The sequence below is a fragment of the Bombyx mori genome, chromosome 16 (genome assembly GCF_030269925.1).
Source record: "Bombyx mori chromosome 16, ASM3026992v2".
In the NCBI taxonomy this organism is placed as follows: domain Eukaryota; kingdom Metazoa; phylum Arthropoda; class Insecta; order Lepidoptera; family Bombycidae; genus Bombyx; species Bombyx mori.
This window is the reverse complement of record NC_085122.1, coordinates 1944787-1961066: the sequence shown is the minus strand read 5'-3', so window position 1 is coordinate 1961066 and position 16280 is coordinate 1944787. Positions and strand designations below refer to the sequence as shown.

The following is a 16280-nucleotide window of genomic DNA, read 5'->3' as shown; positions in this document are numbered from 1 at the left end:
CACGTCATTTCGGATCCTCCCGATCCACTAACGGTGCTTTTAGGTACTTCAAGCACCGGTCACCGTTCTCGTCGAACCCGTCGCTTGCGACGAAGGGCTCGACGAGTAAATTAACTCTCAGACACAGCCCACTGAGTTTCTCGCCGGATCTTCTCAGTGGGTCGCGTTTCCGATCCGGTGGTAGATTCTGCGAAGCACGACTCTTGCTAGGGTTCGTGTTAGCAACATCGTCAGGTTTGAGCCCCGTGAGCTCACCTACTAAAGTTAGGGTTACGCTGACATAGCCGCTAGGGCTATCAGCTTAGGAAGGAAAAAAAAAAAAAAAAGGTGCCTACCCGTGCGAACTTACAAGACGTCCTACCACCAGTAACTACGCAAATTATAATTTAACTGGTTAACTTGTGTTATGTTTAGTGTATTGCTCGGCCATGGACATATTATTAACTTAAGACTGAAACTCCCAAGATCACTGCATTGAGTCCCTCTGATTTATAATACATTGATATTAATTGAACTACTTAAATGTTAACACCTAATAATCTCTCAACACTGGCCCCCGACATCTGTTCGCGACTTAAACTAACCAAATCTAACGTAAGAAGGAGGGAGTCTGGAGATGAGTAATACAGGTCTTTGAACCTAGTTAAGTACAGACTTCAGCTCTTTCAAACGCTAACAAAATAAATTATATAAATTTTGTACTTATACAAAAATATTTCTTAAAAAAAAGAGAAATAAATATTATTTTAGGAATTAATCACTAATAAAAATGACAAAATATCAAGTTATTAACGATTATGTTAGGAAAACAACAATCCGACCCAATGAGTTCAATTTCACTGTAAGAAGCTTTATTGACATTAAAATTGTTTTATTAATGTAATTTGTAACTATACTTGAGACCTTAGAACTTATATCTCAAGGTGGGTGGCGCATTTACGTCGTAAATGTCTATGGGCTCCAGTAACCACTTAACACCAGGTGGGCTGTGAGCTCGTCCACTCAACTAGCAATAAAAAAAAAATTGTATACGAAAATGAATATTTCCTAATCTAATAAATATAATTCTTCTTGAGGATATCCATATTTCTGGTGTGAGACTTTAATAAGAACGCGAATTTCAGTCACCAATTTTTTAATATTTGATGTTCCACGGTTCAAGCCTAGAGTTTTATTTACTTGAATAAATAAGAAAACATGTATATAATAATGGACATAGGTACATACGTACCTACATATATACTACGTATTACAATAATTAGATAAGAGTAGAAGTGATAATCACGATTACTGATGATAACATTCCTGTATAATGATACTATTGTTTTTTTATGAAGGATAGATTACTGGTGACCTGGGAGGTGTTTCCAGCTTCACCAGGACAGCAGGGCGAACATGGGCTCAGCCAGGAGGAGATAACGAAACGTGTCAGACCCAGAAAAATATGTATCTGTTACAAAAATCAATATTATCATAAAAATATTCATCACATTTAATAAATATTAGTTTTAAGTGCCAGCCCTGTTTGAAACAATGTTGTTTGTTACATTTATCTGAGAGCTCTCATTGTTTCGAGACGATGACGTGTTTGGACGTATCTATGTATACTGAGTTAAATACATATTGTTTTGATACATCTTACAGTCAGAATCCAGTCAGCCATCTGACTAATAGACGGAAGGTTAAATACTTCTTTCCAAATGTTTAGAAATAATTTGACAAGATAGCGCGTAAGTAATTCATGCGGTCAATGTGATCTTTTTCGTTGGTTTGGTTATTCTAGATTCGCCAAATTAGTAAGTGAATTCACAGGGCCAAACCTGATGACGTTGCTATCACGAACCCTAGCAAGAGCCGTGCTTCGCAGAATCTACCACCGGATCGGAAACACGATCCACTGAGATCCGGCGAGAAACTCAGTGGGCTGTGTCTGTGGGTTAATTTACTCGCCGAGCCCTTCGTCACAAGCGACGAGTTCGACGAGAACGATGACCGGTGCTTGAGGTACCTAAAAGCACCGTTAGTGGATCGGAAGGATCCGAAATGATGTCGACTGCTTTCCATTTGGTCCGCAGGATCGGGAATGACCAATGTGGGTCGCTGCGTACCACATTGCATTAAATAGAGCGGGCAATTTAATGCAGTTGACTCATCGAGTATACGGTCTCAAAATCGGTGACATATACGTTGTGAAGTACAGACTCTGGTAACACACAAAATGAGCTCGGTTTTCTTATAAAAAAACAAAATAGTTATGGTTTGGATTAAGTGGTTTCGTCCATAACAACAACACCGAAAATATTTTTCTGTAATAACTAAAGCTGTCCAAGACCGGCCAATCTGGTACTGTTTAAGTAGGAAATCGGATCATGGCACTGGATCGCGAAAAAGCCAAGAAGAAGAAGAAGTAAAACTGTCCACAAAAACCCATCCCTAGCATAAGAAACACTCCACTGAAATCTGCAATCTCCATCAAATCTTGTAACAAACGAACTACTTATTCTAAATTCTTCGTCTATGCTATTATTACAATACTGTAATGTAAGTACCTACTATGTATTTAGAAATATATTTAAAAATAAAACGAGATAATGGCGCTTAACGTGTACCCGAGACGATTTTGTTTATTTGTTTGGACAAGTGTAAAAAAGCTACCAATCTATTTGAAATTATCGTGTTTTGATTAGATGTAAAAACCGATGGATATTTAACTTTCACCTCACTATGACGACGGACGCCGGAGAAAGAACAATAAAACCACAATTCATCATGACAAATGTATTTCTTAAACAAATCTATTTCCCATTTCTAGTTTAACACAAACACATACAGATTTAACTCAGGTGGAAGGAAACTCTTTTATTGCGGAGGTGGGAGGTCCGATGGTAAGCGATTACCGAAGCTCAAGGATCAGTTGTATAAAAGCTGACCTCTAAATTGGAACGCATGACTGCTTCATGACTGCTTCGCTACAGATATTTTATTTATTTATTGCTTAGATGGGTGGACGAGCTCACACCTCACCTGGTGTTAAGTGGTTACTGGAGCCCATAGACATCTGCAACGTAAATGCGCCACCCACCTTGAGATATAAGTCCTAAGGTCTCAGTATAGTTACAATGGCTGCCCCATCCTTCAAACCGAAACGAATGACTGCTTCACGGCAAAAATAGGCAGGGCTACCCATTCGGACTCACAAGAGGTCCTACCACCAGATAGGCAGGATGGTAGCGTCTCAAACAGCGGGCTCACAATAGGACACCCCTAAATCCGGGCTTGCGATCGCAGTCCGCTGGTATAATGCCCAGAGAAGGCAGCTGCCCATTTTATGTTGACTAACCCTGACTAACTCGGTTCACAGTACTCACGCGTAGAAATGGTCTAATCCAATTCATCACATCTAGTTACTTCACAAAACACTCTCCACTAACATAAGTTTGAAATATTCTACCTAAACTTGTGAAATAGGTACATCAAAAACTAAATCGCCCCTAATTCGTCTCGATCCTGCAAAGTTCGAAAAGTTCTTTAACCCCAAAACTGACACGCGGGAAATTAAGTTCCAAGTCCCCGGATACATTGGGGACGCTGCCCTCGGGCAGAGAGCTGGGATATAGGAGTCCTTTCTGCGTTGATAGGGTTTTATACGCTATATAAACGGGTGAGTGAGTCGATCTATGGCGTTGGTATAATTAAACCGACTTTAGATAACTAGTTGGATTACGAAGTTTGGGACTGCAAGCCTTGTCTTGACTGTACCGCTACTTATGCGTGTATATTGCGAACAAGGATGTCGATTTTCATTTTTTTTAATCCGTATTACCGCTTAACTAAGTTACATCGATTTTTTTCTTTTTTTTTCTAGACCTTTTACAGCTTGGCTACTCCGGGATAGCCTATCGAATTATTTTACTTAAGACAATGTAAAAAATTCAAATGCATTAAGCACCGGCAATTTCGCAATGACCCCGATCTGATGGTCCAGCACAATTCCTAATCTAGATCTTAATTTTTTATTTTTTATTACTTAGATATAGGTGGACGAGCTCATGGCCCACCTGGTGTTAAGTGGTTACTGGAGCCCATATACATTTACGACGTAAATGCGCCACCCACCTTGAGATATAAGATCTAAGGTCTCAAGTATAATTACAACGGCTGCCCCGTCCTTCAAATCGAAACGCATTACTACTTCACAGCGGAAACAGGCAGGGTGGTGGTAACTGCCCGCGCGGACTCACAAGAGGTCCCACCACCAGTAAAATATCGGCTGTAAACAGAAAACTCGAATTGTTTACTACTTCTCTAATATATCGAAAACGCGCTTGTTATGTTTATAATCAGCAAGAAGTTGAACTGAGCGAACGGGATAACGGCTCTTACACGCTTCAAACTAGAACGCACCTAAACAAACATTGGAAGCCGACGATGCCATGACAATACAACAAACAGCAAACTCACAAATCGAAATATTTCCAAATTGAATTTGTCGAATACGCGTTATTTGAACGAGACACTAACGTCGCCAACCTGTTGTTTTGGTTTTGAGTTTTCGCAAGACGTAAATTTTATTAAAAAACTAGCTGACCCGGCATACATTGTTTTGCCATATATAAGATTTCTAGAGAATTTCTAGTGTAGAAATAAAAACTAACTTATTGTAAGTGTGTAAGGATGTGGTAAATGAGTGAAAGAGGTATGTAGTGCTGTGAACGATGAGGGAATATATAATTAAAATAACAAAACCTCATTCAACCACATAATACCTCATTCTAACAAAAAAAAAAGTCCAAATAAAAAAAAAATGTTAGGGGTGGACAACCCTAATCACTTAGGGGTATCAAAAATAGATAGTAGCCGATTCTCAGGCTGACTGAATATGCATAAAAAACTTCATGAGAATCGGTCAAGCGGTTTCGGAGGAGTATGGGAACGAACATTGTGACACGAGAATTTTATATATTAGATATTATTCTATAAAAGGAATACGAATAGGATAGGAATACGAATACGAATACTCGTAACAAACCCAGTTGTGCATGGCGACGAAAATAGAAAACTATTCACAACGTCAGCAATAATATACTGACAATAAATATACTAAGTTTAACTTGTTAAATTCTCCTTCAGTCTGTAGACATAAATTGACAGCACAAGATACTTAGTTGAATGTTCTTTTAAAGTTTTTTTTCTTAACTATTCGCTGGCAGCCTAAGAGGCTATTCCAGCTAAGCGCAGACGGGTAGGGTAGCTCACGGGCTCAACCTGCGAGAATTTACTAACACTAGCCCTAGCGAGAACAGTGCTTCGCAGAATCTACCACCGGATCGGAATCGCGACCCACTGAGAAGATCCGGTGAGAACTTTTTTTTCTTCTTCTGCTTGAAGGACCACTGGTAGGCCGGAGGCCTATCCAGTTTTTCAAGGACTGGTGGCGAGTTTTACTCGGGCAGGTTTTACTGGTGGTAGGATATCTTGTGGATTTACTGGTGGTATGAACTCTTGTGAGTCCGCACGGGTAGGTACCACCACCCTGCCTATTTCGGCCGTGAAGTAGTAATGCGTTTCGGTTTGAAGGATGGGGCAGCCGTTGTAACTATACTGAGACCTTAGAACTTATATCTCAATAGGAGTGGGTGATATAAATCGTATATAGATTCAATATCTACATATCGCAGCAATATCGTTGAATCCGATATCGCCCCGCACGAAATCTATATATCGATATCAGCCGATACACGATATTGCTCGATGTGATGCGCATCGGCATATCGTACCGATTGGTGAATATCAGCAATATTCGTTTGGTTCGTATCGAATCGGCCAGAGTGAGTGAGCGCACGATAGGGATATCATGTGATGAATGAAACAGAAACAGGCATTATCCATACAATTGTAAACCTTATATTTGAGTCCATATGTCTGTAGATTATTCTTAGCGTATCAGCAGGATACAATTAAGGAAAGAAGTTTCAACTTTCGACCCTAACTTGAATGCAGTATAGGCTATTTGCATCGTTGAATTTAATTTCACGCGCTTTGACCTTGAACTAAAATTTTTGGACAAGTGTTTATAAATACTTAAAAGTTTTTTGTGTTTGATTTTTAAAGTACACATTTTTCTATTTTTAGTTGAATCCAAATAATTGATTTTATTTCTTGTGTTTGTATTAAACTTTTGAAATCTACACTCTTTTGGTATATTTTGTAATTTTAAATTAAGACACAAAATACTAAAAACTGAAAATAATGTAGCCAGTCCTAAGCCTGGTAAAAGCATGAAGGAAAGTTTTTTTGATATTTTTATTTTCATGTTCTTTTTATTATTTTAAGATCATATTATAAATTGATATCAGAAAACCAACCGTATAACGTTGACTTAAATCTATATCTACTACGATATTATATCAGCGTATCGTTTCAAATCTCAAATATCATGAATCGAGAAAAACTACTAGCATCCATCAATATATAGATTCAGAAAATATATAGATTCAATATCCGATATTGATCCTCGATATATAGATACGATTCGATACGCGGCAAAACCGATATTACCCACTCCTATATCTCAAAGTGGGTGGCGAATTTACGTTGTAGATGTCTATAGGCTCCAGTAACCATTTAACCGTGGTTGGGCCGTGAGTTCGTCCACCCATCTAAGCAATAAAAAAAAAACTCAGTTGTCTGAGATTGTATTGTATTAACGTGACGGGTTTACCTGTATGAGAGCGCCGCGGAGCCATAGCCAGGCTGGTGCAGTCGCAGCTGTGCCGGCGGATAGGGCTGCGATGCGTAGGGCGCTGTGGGCGGAGGCCGGGGCTGCGGCGGCGCGACCACAGTCCCCGCCGGCTTGCCGCCGTACGACAGCGCGCCGCCGCTGTGCCCGTGATCAGACTGCCCGGGCCTAGAACACGTAATAATATACTGTTAGATATTTGATTATTTTTTTAAGGGATTTTATGACCTGGTAACTAAGACCTTTATGTCGTGTCTTATATTAATTTATATTCTTATTTTTATGAAAAATGATAATGTTACGCCGGTAAGAGCAACGCCATCTACCGCCGAATAGCCGAAACGAATATCAAAGGATCTAGTAGCACCTAGAATGCTCGAGAAGTACAACGCCATCTATTGTCAGATAGCGGAAACACAATACTAGAGATGTGTGGAATATTTTCGATAATTCTAGGGATGTGATGTCGGCTATACAAGCATTGCACAGATGGCACGCAATCAGTCAGTAGTGGCACGGAATTACTCGAAGTGAAACAGCGAACGGATCACCTGAAGCGAAGCGGAAGAAGCGAATTGAGAATTATAAAGTGTTTGTGAAGTGTTCTAAGTGTTGAATACAGTTTTTAGTTGTACTTTGGTGGAATTTTATCTCGAACCCCAGCGCGTAACAATAATATAGAGTGAAGTAAAATGAAGATGATTAATTTGAAACATTAATCAACTGGGATGAAATGAAATGAGATGAGATGATATGGGATGAAATATAATCTCAGTAAAATGGTGGTCATTTACTGAGATTTTTTCAGTAGACTTTTTGGAGGATCCCGGAAAGTTACTTCATTCTTACTTCCCGGAAAGTTGTTTCATTTTCCTACATTTGTGCATTTTCACAGATAATAGACAGTTAATAAACCATCCAAACCATTATTACACATTTAAACCTGAAGAAACACTACATAGACAAAATAAAACAAATCACATAACTTCACTCCACGTGTTCCCTGCTATTTGATTTGTTTTTTAAGTTCAACTTTAGATTTTAGAAAACTGTACTCTGAACATGAGATCTGAATGTAAATGAATATCAGTGTTAAATATAGTTTATTTAAGGTCTTCTTTGGGGATGATTGTTTTTGTTTTAACAATATTTCACGTCAAAACTTACTATGTTATTATTATTCTTTTGTGACATCACAAATAATTATAATATTGATATAGGAAGGACCATCGGTTTCAAGCTTCGCATCGCGAGCCACACAGGTCTTACGACAGTATAAAATTAGCATTAATTAAATTTATATTTGCTAAAAAAAACTTTCCTAAAGTAATACAAAGGCACCGCAAATTCATTGTTTTCGTTAATCATTTTCTTTATTGCTCAATTAATTCCGTTTTTGTTTGCTGAATAATTTTAGGTTTGCATGTTGTAAGTTCTTGTATATCCGGTAAGACTAAGGACACACACTCCATAAATTTGTGTAAAAGAAATACACGTCAAATATAAGATATTTTTATTTATTGCTTAGATGGGTGAACGAGCTCACAGCCCACCTGGTGTTAAGTGGTTACTGGAGCCCATAGACATCTATAACGTAAATGCGCCACCCACCTCGAGATACAAGTTCTAAGGTCTCAGTATAGTTACAACGGCTGCCCCACCCTTCAAACCGAAACGTATTACTGCTTCACGGCAGAAATAGGCCGGAATAGAAATAGTGCGGACTCACAAGAGGTCCTATCACCAGTAAGTTGATTTTAAACTAACTTCGTGTTTAGCTAGTGACTTGAAATTTAATAGCTTAGAAACTGATGATACTGAAAGAAAATGCGGAACCAGCAACAACTTTTTTTTTACTTAATAATTCTTTTTTTTAAATTACAAGTTTATCGTATCGGACTATATTCAAAGTTCTAGAGAACTGCTCGGGTTACAAACACAGCATTGAACCGGACAATCGCCAACACTTTAGTCGTGTACCGAAACACGACCATAACTCAATGTAACAGTCGACAATTTCCATAAAAACCACATTACACCGCCACATATGACGGCCTGCGAAGATTTATATTTATTACCAGAGCCTACAACAACATTATACATAAATAACTTAGTCAGTTGTACTTTAAAAAAACAAAGAAAATAATGCATAATAATGGAAGTTTTTGGTAGGAAATCAGAGATAGGTACGATAGAAATAAATGAAAGTTCCAATTGATCAATTGATTCGAAAGAGAAAAAAAAAACTACGAAAAAAGTTATCGACCGGAAATGGCGTATAGTGTTACCAATTCTATGAAATCGCGACCAGAAATACAAGAATAAATAATTCTTAATTCTCTCGATCATCTGCTGCAAATGAATCACGCTACTGCTGTGACTAAGGCCTGAGTCATCGCCTTAAGTTACGGATCCGTTTGCCATTAAATTTGGCATTTAAAAATGTAACAGCAACTCGAGGATTTTATTCAAAAGCCGTACATACGTTGTATACACTATGTATTTGTATGTATGTTGTGAATAGTTCTTTAATTTGTAAATATATTATTATGAGGAAACACTAATTTCGGTTTATAACTCTTAAATTGTAAATCACGATTAGTTTTGTACGTAAACATGATTAATTTTTAGGGCTGGTAAAATAAATACTCTTAAAGAGTAAAGATCTTGTTTTTTGTGTGGGACAGAGAATTTTTTGAGGTTCGAAAGGTAGGTAGCGCTATTCTGCCTCGGTGGACTCTTGAAAGGGTAGTTCAGCCGGCATCGTAGACTACAATCGAGATCTTCCTCATGTCTCGAGATAAGAGGCACTTACGATGAAACCCTAGATCAGTGTCTCCCAAACTTATTTTGTCTACTACCCACTTTGAGGATAAAATATTTTTTACTTATAAACCACTATAGCGAGAGCTCAGTCGGTGTTTAAGAGTCCTCCTAGATGAAATTACAAATCGTCTCCCAAGCCTCTGTACTTTAGGCCTGCAGCGCCCACTTTGGGAAAGGCTGCCCTAGATGGACACGTTTGCCCATTGATCTTCCATCTTATAGGTTTCACTAAAAAAATTGAAAAATATCAAACATTTTTCCAAGCAAGATTGAAGATAAACTTTTGCTTTTTAGAACAGATTATAAAAGGTATATAAAGAATAAAAAGGGCATTTTATAATAATTAAAAATTGTATTTAAATATTTAAAAATATTATCGGTAAACTACCCGTCCAATAAAAAAAATCACCCGTAAAAATCACTGACAGGGTACCAGTATGGTGGCAAAAAAAAATCTGAAGTACCAACTGTATACGGTTTCTAGCGAATCCAATACATATGGGAACGCATCGATTATGAAAATATAAATGTATAGTAACCGGCAAACATCGTGAGCAAATGACCTTGACTGCGCAGAACCGAATTTTAGATCACTTTGGTGGTGAGGGTGAGGCGCGACGGCAGGGGAAATCGTATCAAGCGCGTTATTGGTAGATCAGTCGAACCTTGCGTCCCGCACCGCGCCTTCGTTCCGCTTGCTCCCAAAAGTACGCTTGCGTACAGTGAAAAGTCTATCGTTATTAATCGTTAAGTTATATTTTGTTATAATTGCTTGTTGACTTTGTTGCCATTGCTATTTGTTGAGTGTTTGTTGATTTTTTATAAAAAATACACTATGCCGCGACAAACTGCTGTAGTATTCAAAAGAAAGGGTAGAAAAATTGTGTACGACGTATATTGCTTCATTATAAAACAGGGGAAGAATGATATTATGGAAAAAGTAACACAGACTTCGGAAGCAACAAAAACATCAGTGAGTACTGTTAGGTGCATTATTAACGAAGCTAAAGGCTCTGGCTTGCTCATCGTGCTTGGGACTCCGGGTAAGAAAAGATCAGGGAAGAAGAAAGTTACCGGAATGGATAGTTTCGTTCAATCTGTAATAAAAAGATGTAATCATAATAACTACATAACAAGCAGCGAAACTCCGTACCGTAGAAAGGCTTCGAAAATTTTAAAGAAGATATACATTTTAATGGCTCGGAATGAAGTTTACGACGAATTATGAAAGAGCTAGGCTTCAGATGAAAAAAAAAAAGAAAATAATCAGAAGCTGGTAATTGAAAAAAGTAACATTCGATTACTACGAATCGAATATCTTCAAAAAATAATTAATTATAGACAAAAAAGAAGATCGAACCGACCGAGTCGTAAACTACACCGATGAGCCCTATGTCGACTTATCACGATGATGGCGACTCGGGTGATGAAAACAGTGATGATGATAATGGTCAAGATTATGATAACGAAAAAAAATTACAAATACCAGCTTCGCTTCAACTGAACGAAGACCTGGCAACAGCTCTAGTTTTGACTTAATAGAAGGAATATCTATTTTACCCCAAGATTAAATTATTACAATTATTAACCTATATGTTTTGTTGATATTCTAATAAATATATAAATAAATACATATGTTGATTTTAATAATTTAATTGCATTATGACGCAGAGTAAGTAATGTTTTTGCACGTGAGTGTACCATGCGCAAACTTACCCCCACTACGTCAACAAATGCTCAAGAAGTTTGCCGGCTATTATACCAACATTATTATATTAGTTTTTTTCTATTTAACTACTAGTAGCCTCGTGAGATTTTCTGGTTTCGCTCTAACTGGTACGCGAGTACTTCACGGAGCTTTTAACTAGTAGGCGAGTAGTACCCGGGGCTTAGCTAACGTAACTTTGCTATAACACTAGCCCTAGCAAGAGCAGTACTTTGCTGAATCTACCACCGGATCGGAATCGCGGCCCACTGAGAATATCCAGCGATATAGGTGATAATGTCCAAGATACTCTCAAAATAAGGCATCGAAAAAATTATCTACGCCTGATATTAAATTGAATACAATAGTTGTCGAGATAAAATTTGTAGTTCATCACTCTAATATTCGTGTCTGTGTAAAATCGATAAGGCCTCTGGGGTGGCCTCGCGAGTTCAATAAACCCTTGTGACGGTTTTTAGTGGAACTGAACGAATAATTTATAGGAAATGAGAATAGTCCCTTTGACGGGCAAAGAGGACTCCAACAAGGACTATTTCATTTTAAGAATATGTCATAGCGTCCAAAAATCATTGTAGAGAGAAGCTCATTCAAGGCGGAACAATCATATATGTGTTTATTATGTGTTTCAATAAAGTATACAGGGTAGCATTTTCCACTAGTCTTGTAACTATACTAGAGACCTTAGAACTTATATCTCAAGGTGGGTGGCGCATTTACGTTATAGATGTCTATTGGCTCCAGTAACCACTTAACACCAGGTGGGCTGTGAGCGCGTCCATCCATCTAAGCAATAAAAAAAAACATATTTAAGAGCTGAAATTGAAAGTAATTTCTAACCTTCACTAGATACCACCAGTCGTGTACAGGATTATTTCAACTAAGGAGGATCAATTAAGTTTTGTTGGTAGCATCTAAACTATAATATTAACACACAACTAGGATACTATCTATATATTAATACGTGAAGCAAAAACTTTGTATCGCTTTTTACGAAAATTGCGCGGACGGAGGAGTATGAAATTTTCCACACTTATAGAGAATATAGAGAAGTGCCCAATGCTAATATTTTTTTTAAATAATGCATAAAAGATACATTAAATCAATAAAGAAAGCATTACACACACTACGTACCATGTATTTGACGCACACACGCATGCATACTATTTATTGTCACACTTTTGTTCTTGACGTCTGTGGTCAAATTGAGAATAGATTAAATATTGTTTGTCTTTATTAATATTTTCTTACCGTGTAGCCTTGACGAAATTTGTGATTATAGAAGTATAAAATACAATCATAATAGTGTACCAACTTATTATACAATTCCAATTAATTATAGTCGAATTTCGACTACTGCGGGACCTCTAGTAACATTAACATGGCTGACTTCTACGAATATTTCGAAGAAATGACGTAAGCACAAATTCGAACGATTTTGTCAAAGAACAAACAACTTTTAAACATTTACTCTGTACTAGAGACTCGAGCCGTGTGACCTTCGCTCGCGACCGGCTGGCAACAGCGTAACGTAAAATTCTATACTCATAACTACAGCGATCGAATGAACTAAACATAGATATACGCGTGTATAGCTTTAGCACGATGACCCGCGCCACCCGCCGCCATTCCATGACGCATCACAGACCCGTGCACAGAACGACTTTACCGCCAACATTTGCAATCCAAACCAAACTCTATTGTTGTAGACTTAGAGCGTATATTGCTATGTTTAGTTGTCTAAGTTGCGGTTCGTTCGCTCGGCGTGAGCGCGGGAAAGCGTTCATTGTGTTTTTATTTTCGTTCGAGAGGCGCAGTCGGACACAAGTGCAGGGTTCCGAGAAACGTTTCTAAAACAGACATGGCAGTCGGTTGGATGCGAATCGCAGCTGTGGGCCGGTCGTAATACGCTGCACTAGCGCTCGACGCGTTCTTATTTGACTCGCTCAGAGTTCAGCTGCAACATGGCGCTTGTTTGATAGTAACAACGTTCTGTGAAAGGGCCAATTTGATTCCTTTGATGTTCAATACGTTGCTTCCTTGATAATTCGATAGGTTTTTTTTTGTTACTGTAGACATTTATATTGATAACTGACCCGGCAGACTTCGTAGTGACTCAATCGATAAATGAAAGAAAACAAAAGCAATCCGTCCGACGGAGGACACATCAAAGGAAAAACAAAATAGTTATTTTTATTTAATACCGAGCATTTTCATATTAATCTACCTTTTAAACCTTCTCTGAACTTCCACAAATAATTCAAGACCAAAGTTAGCCAAATCGGTCAAGTCGTTCTCGAGTTTTAGCGAGACTAACGAACAGCAATTCATTTTTATATATTATGATATAGATAGATAGATAGATAGATAAACCACTTTAGTCTTTACTGATTAATGTATAGATTAGTTTTTTGTTCCGTCAAGCAAGGTCATGGTCAAAATGGCCGGCGCCTTAAATAATTAAAAAAATAATCGTTCCTTCATTGAGAAAATCGTTCGTAAATACGTATTATGTCATAGGCGAACTCCTACGTGTAAGCCGCTGTTTATTAAGTACACCGGACGTTTTATGATCTTGCCCGTTAGTATACACGGATCCTTCGAACTATTACTGTAACTGTTGACTATTATTCCTTTTAGTACCTAGTATACTATAACGAGTCTACTGTGATACGTAAGGTTCAGCTGGCTTATTTCAAAGAACGGTGACATTTTTTTTTATTTTTTTTTTATTGCCTTTGTAGGCAGACGGGCATACGGCCCACCTGATGGTGAGTGGTTACCGTCGCCCATGGACTTCAGCAATGCCAGGGGCAGAGCCAAGCCGCTGCCTATCGGGCCAAGCCGCTGCCTACCGAGCCAAGCCGCTGCCTACCGAGCCAAGCCGCTGCCTACCGAGCCAAGCCGCTGCCTACCGAGCCAAGCCGCTGCCTACCGAGCCAAGCCGCTGCCTACCGAGCCAAGCCGCTGCCTACCGAGCCAAGCCGCTGCCTACCGGGCCAAGCCGCTGCCTACCGAGCCAAGCCGCTGCCTACCGAGCCAAGCCGCTGCCTACCGTACCGACATATCAGTTTCGTTATTTAGAACGATGTATCAGTGTGCTTAGTGAGAGTTTTTTTAACGTTCTCGATAGCGTAAAAGTTAGCTCATATTTGTGTATGGAATGGGATCGTTTGCCTACGTTAGTCGCTAGAGGCGCTGTTCCAATTGCATACAAAATTGGGTTAACTTTTACGCTATCGAGAAAGTAAAAAAACTCGCACTAAGCATACAGATCGCGTCCGTAACCGGCGTTGGTTTATGTATCTACATATCAAAACACAATTACGCAACACTTAATTATCATTGAATGGAATCAACACATCATTCTGTAAATTTCGAAGTAGGTCTCATGAAAACTGGGTTCTTCGAATATATTATTGTATTTTTTCTACTTAACAATGATGGTAGAAGGTCTTCTGAGCGCGCGCGGGTAGGCTACGGTAGGTACCACCGCCCTGAATATCTGTGTTTCGGTTTGAGGTGTAAATCAATGTTGTACTATAAAAATGACAGAGCTCATTTCTTAAGCTGAGTGCCGGCGTTTACGTTGTTGATGTCCATGGGCTCTTAACACCAGATGGGCGGTGAGCTTGTCCAACCAGTTAAGCAATAAAATACTAACGAATTCTGACAATTTACTTCATTATTCCTTTAACGAGTGAAATGTAACATTTATATCAACAATAATAATAGACAAGGGAACTTAACGTTAGAAGCCAATTAATGAGTTTGTTTTTTGATTACAAAGATAAAAATTGTTTACTATTGACACGGTAATTACAATTTAAAATAAAAAGTTTCGTAAGCATTTAGAATAACTAGAGGTCCCGCAGTAGTCGAAATTAGACTATAATTAATTGAAATTGTAAGTTTGTACACTATTATGATTGTATTTTATACTTCTATAATCACAAATTTCGCCAAGACTACACTATAAAAAATATTAACAAAGACAAACAATATTTAATCTATTCTCAATTTGACAACAGACGTCAAGAACAAAAAATTGACAATAAATAGTATGCGCACACGCGTGCGTCAAATACATGGTATGTTGTGTGTGTAATGTTTTCTTTATGGATTTAATGTATCTTTTACGCATTATTTTAAAAAAAGTATTAGCACTGTGCACTTCTTCTCTATATTCTCTTTAAGTGTGGAAAATTTCATACTCCTCCGTCCACGCAATTTTCATAAAAAGGTATACAAAGTTTTTGCTTCACGTATTAATATATAGATGAACTCAGACAGACTATATTATTATCTTGTTTACGTATCGTTCACGTCACATTGACCTCATCCCGTTGGAGTACAGTTACAAAAGGACAGTTAGTTACATTCAGATATATATTAACACGGGCCGGTTCACTTCCTGTAAAGAATTTGAAAGTCAATTGGATCGGGCATAGCGCTGTTTTTACATAGATAACGGTTTTGTTTAAATGCAATAATGATATGAAATAGTCATTTATTACTGGTGGTAGGACCTCTTGTGAGTCCGCATGGGTAGGTATCACCACTCTGCCTATTTCAGCCGTGAAGCAGTAATGCGTTTCGGTTTGGAGGGTGGGGCAGCCATTGTAACTGTACTGAGACCTTAGAACTTATATCTCAAGGTGCGTGGCGCATTTACGTTGTGGATGTCTATGGGCTCCAGTAACCACTTAACACCAGGTGGGCTATGAGCTCGTCCACTCATCTAAGTAATGAAAAATAAAATAAATAAATAAAAAGTCAACAGCAACAACTATTGTCGCGGCTTACTAAAATAGTTTTTTGTTTTATATGCGGGGGACCGCATTGTGTACCAGGATCCAGTCTCGGTGATTTTAGGCCTCTCAAGCACCGGTCACCGTCAAGCCATAGACACAGCCCACTGAGTTTCTCGCCGGATCTACTGAGTAGGTCGCGATTCCGATCCGGGGGTAGATTCTGCGAAGCATTGCTCTT

The 16280-nt window shown here is 38.4% G+C and overlaps 1 protein-coding gene across 3 annotated transcripts in view; it reads right to left on the bottom strand.

The window, feature by feature from the left end:
• LOC101744565 (mucin-5AC) overlaps positions 1 to 16280 on the bottom strand; it is a 199428-nt gene that overhangs the window by 68829 nt on the left and 114319 nt on the right. For all 3 annotated transcript variants that reach the window (XM_038016529.2, XM_038016528.2, XM_062672904.1), the window contains one exon: positions 6722 to 6907. In XM_038016529.2, the coding sequence (XP_037872457.2) occupies positions 6722 to 6907 (186 nt within the window). The remainder of the gene's footprint in view (positions 1 to 6721; positions 6908 to 16280) is intronic.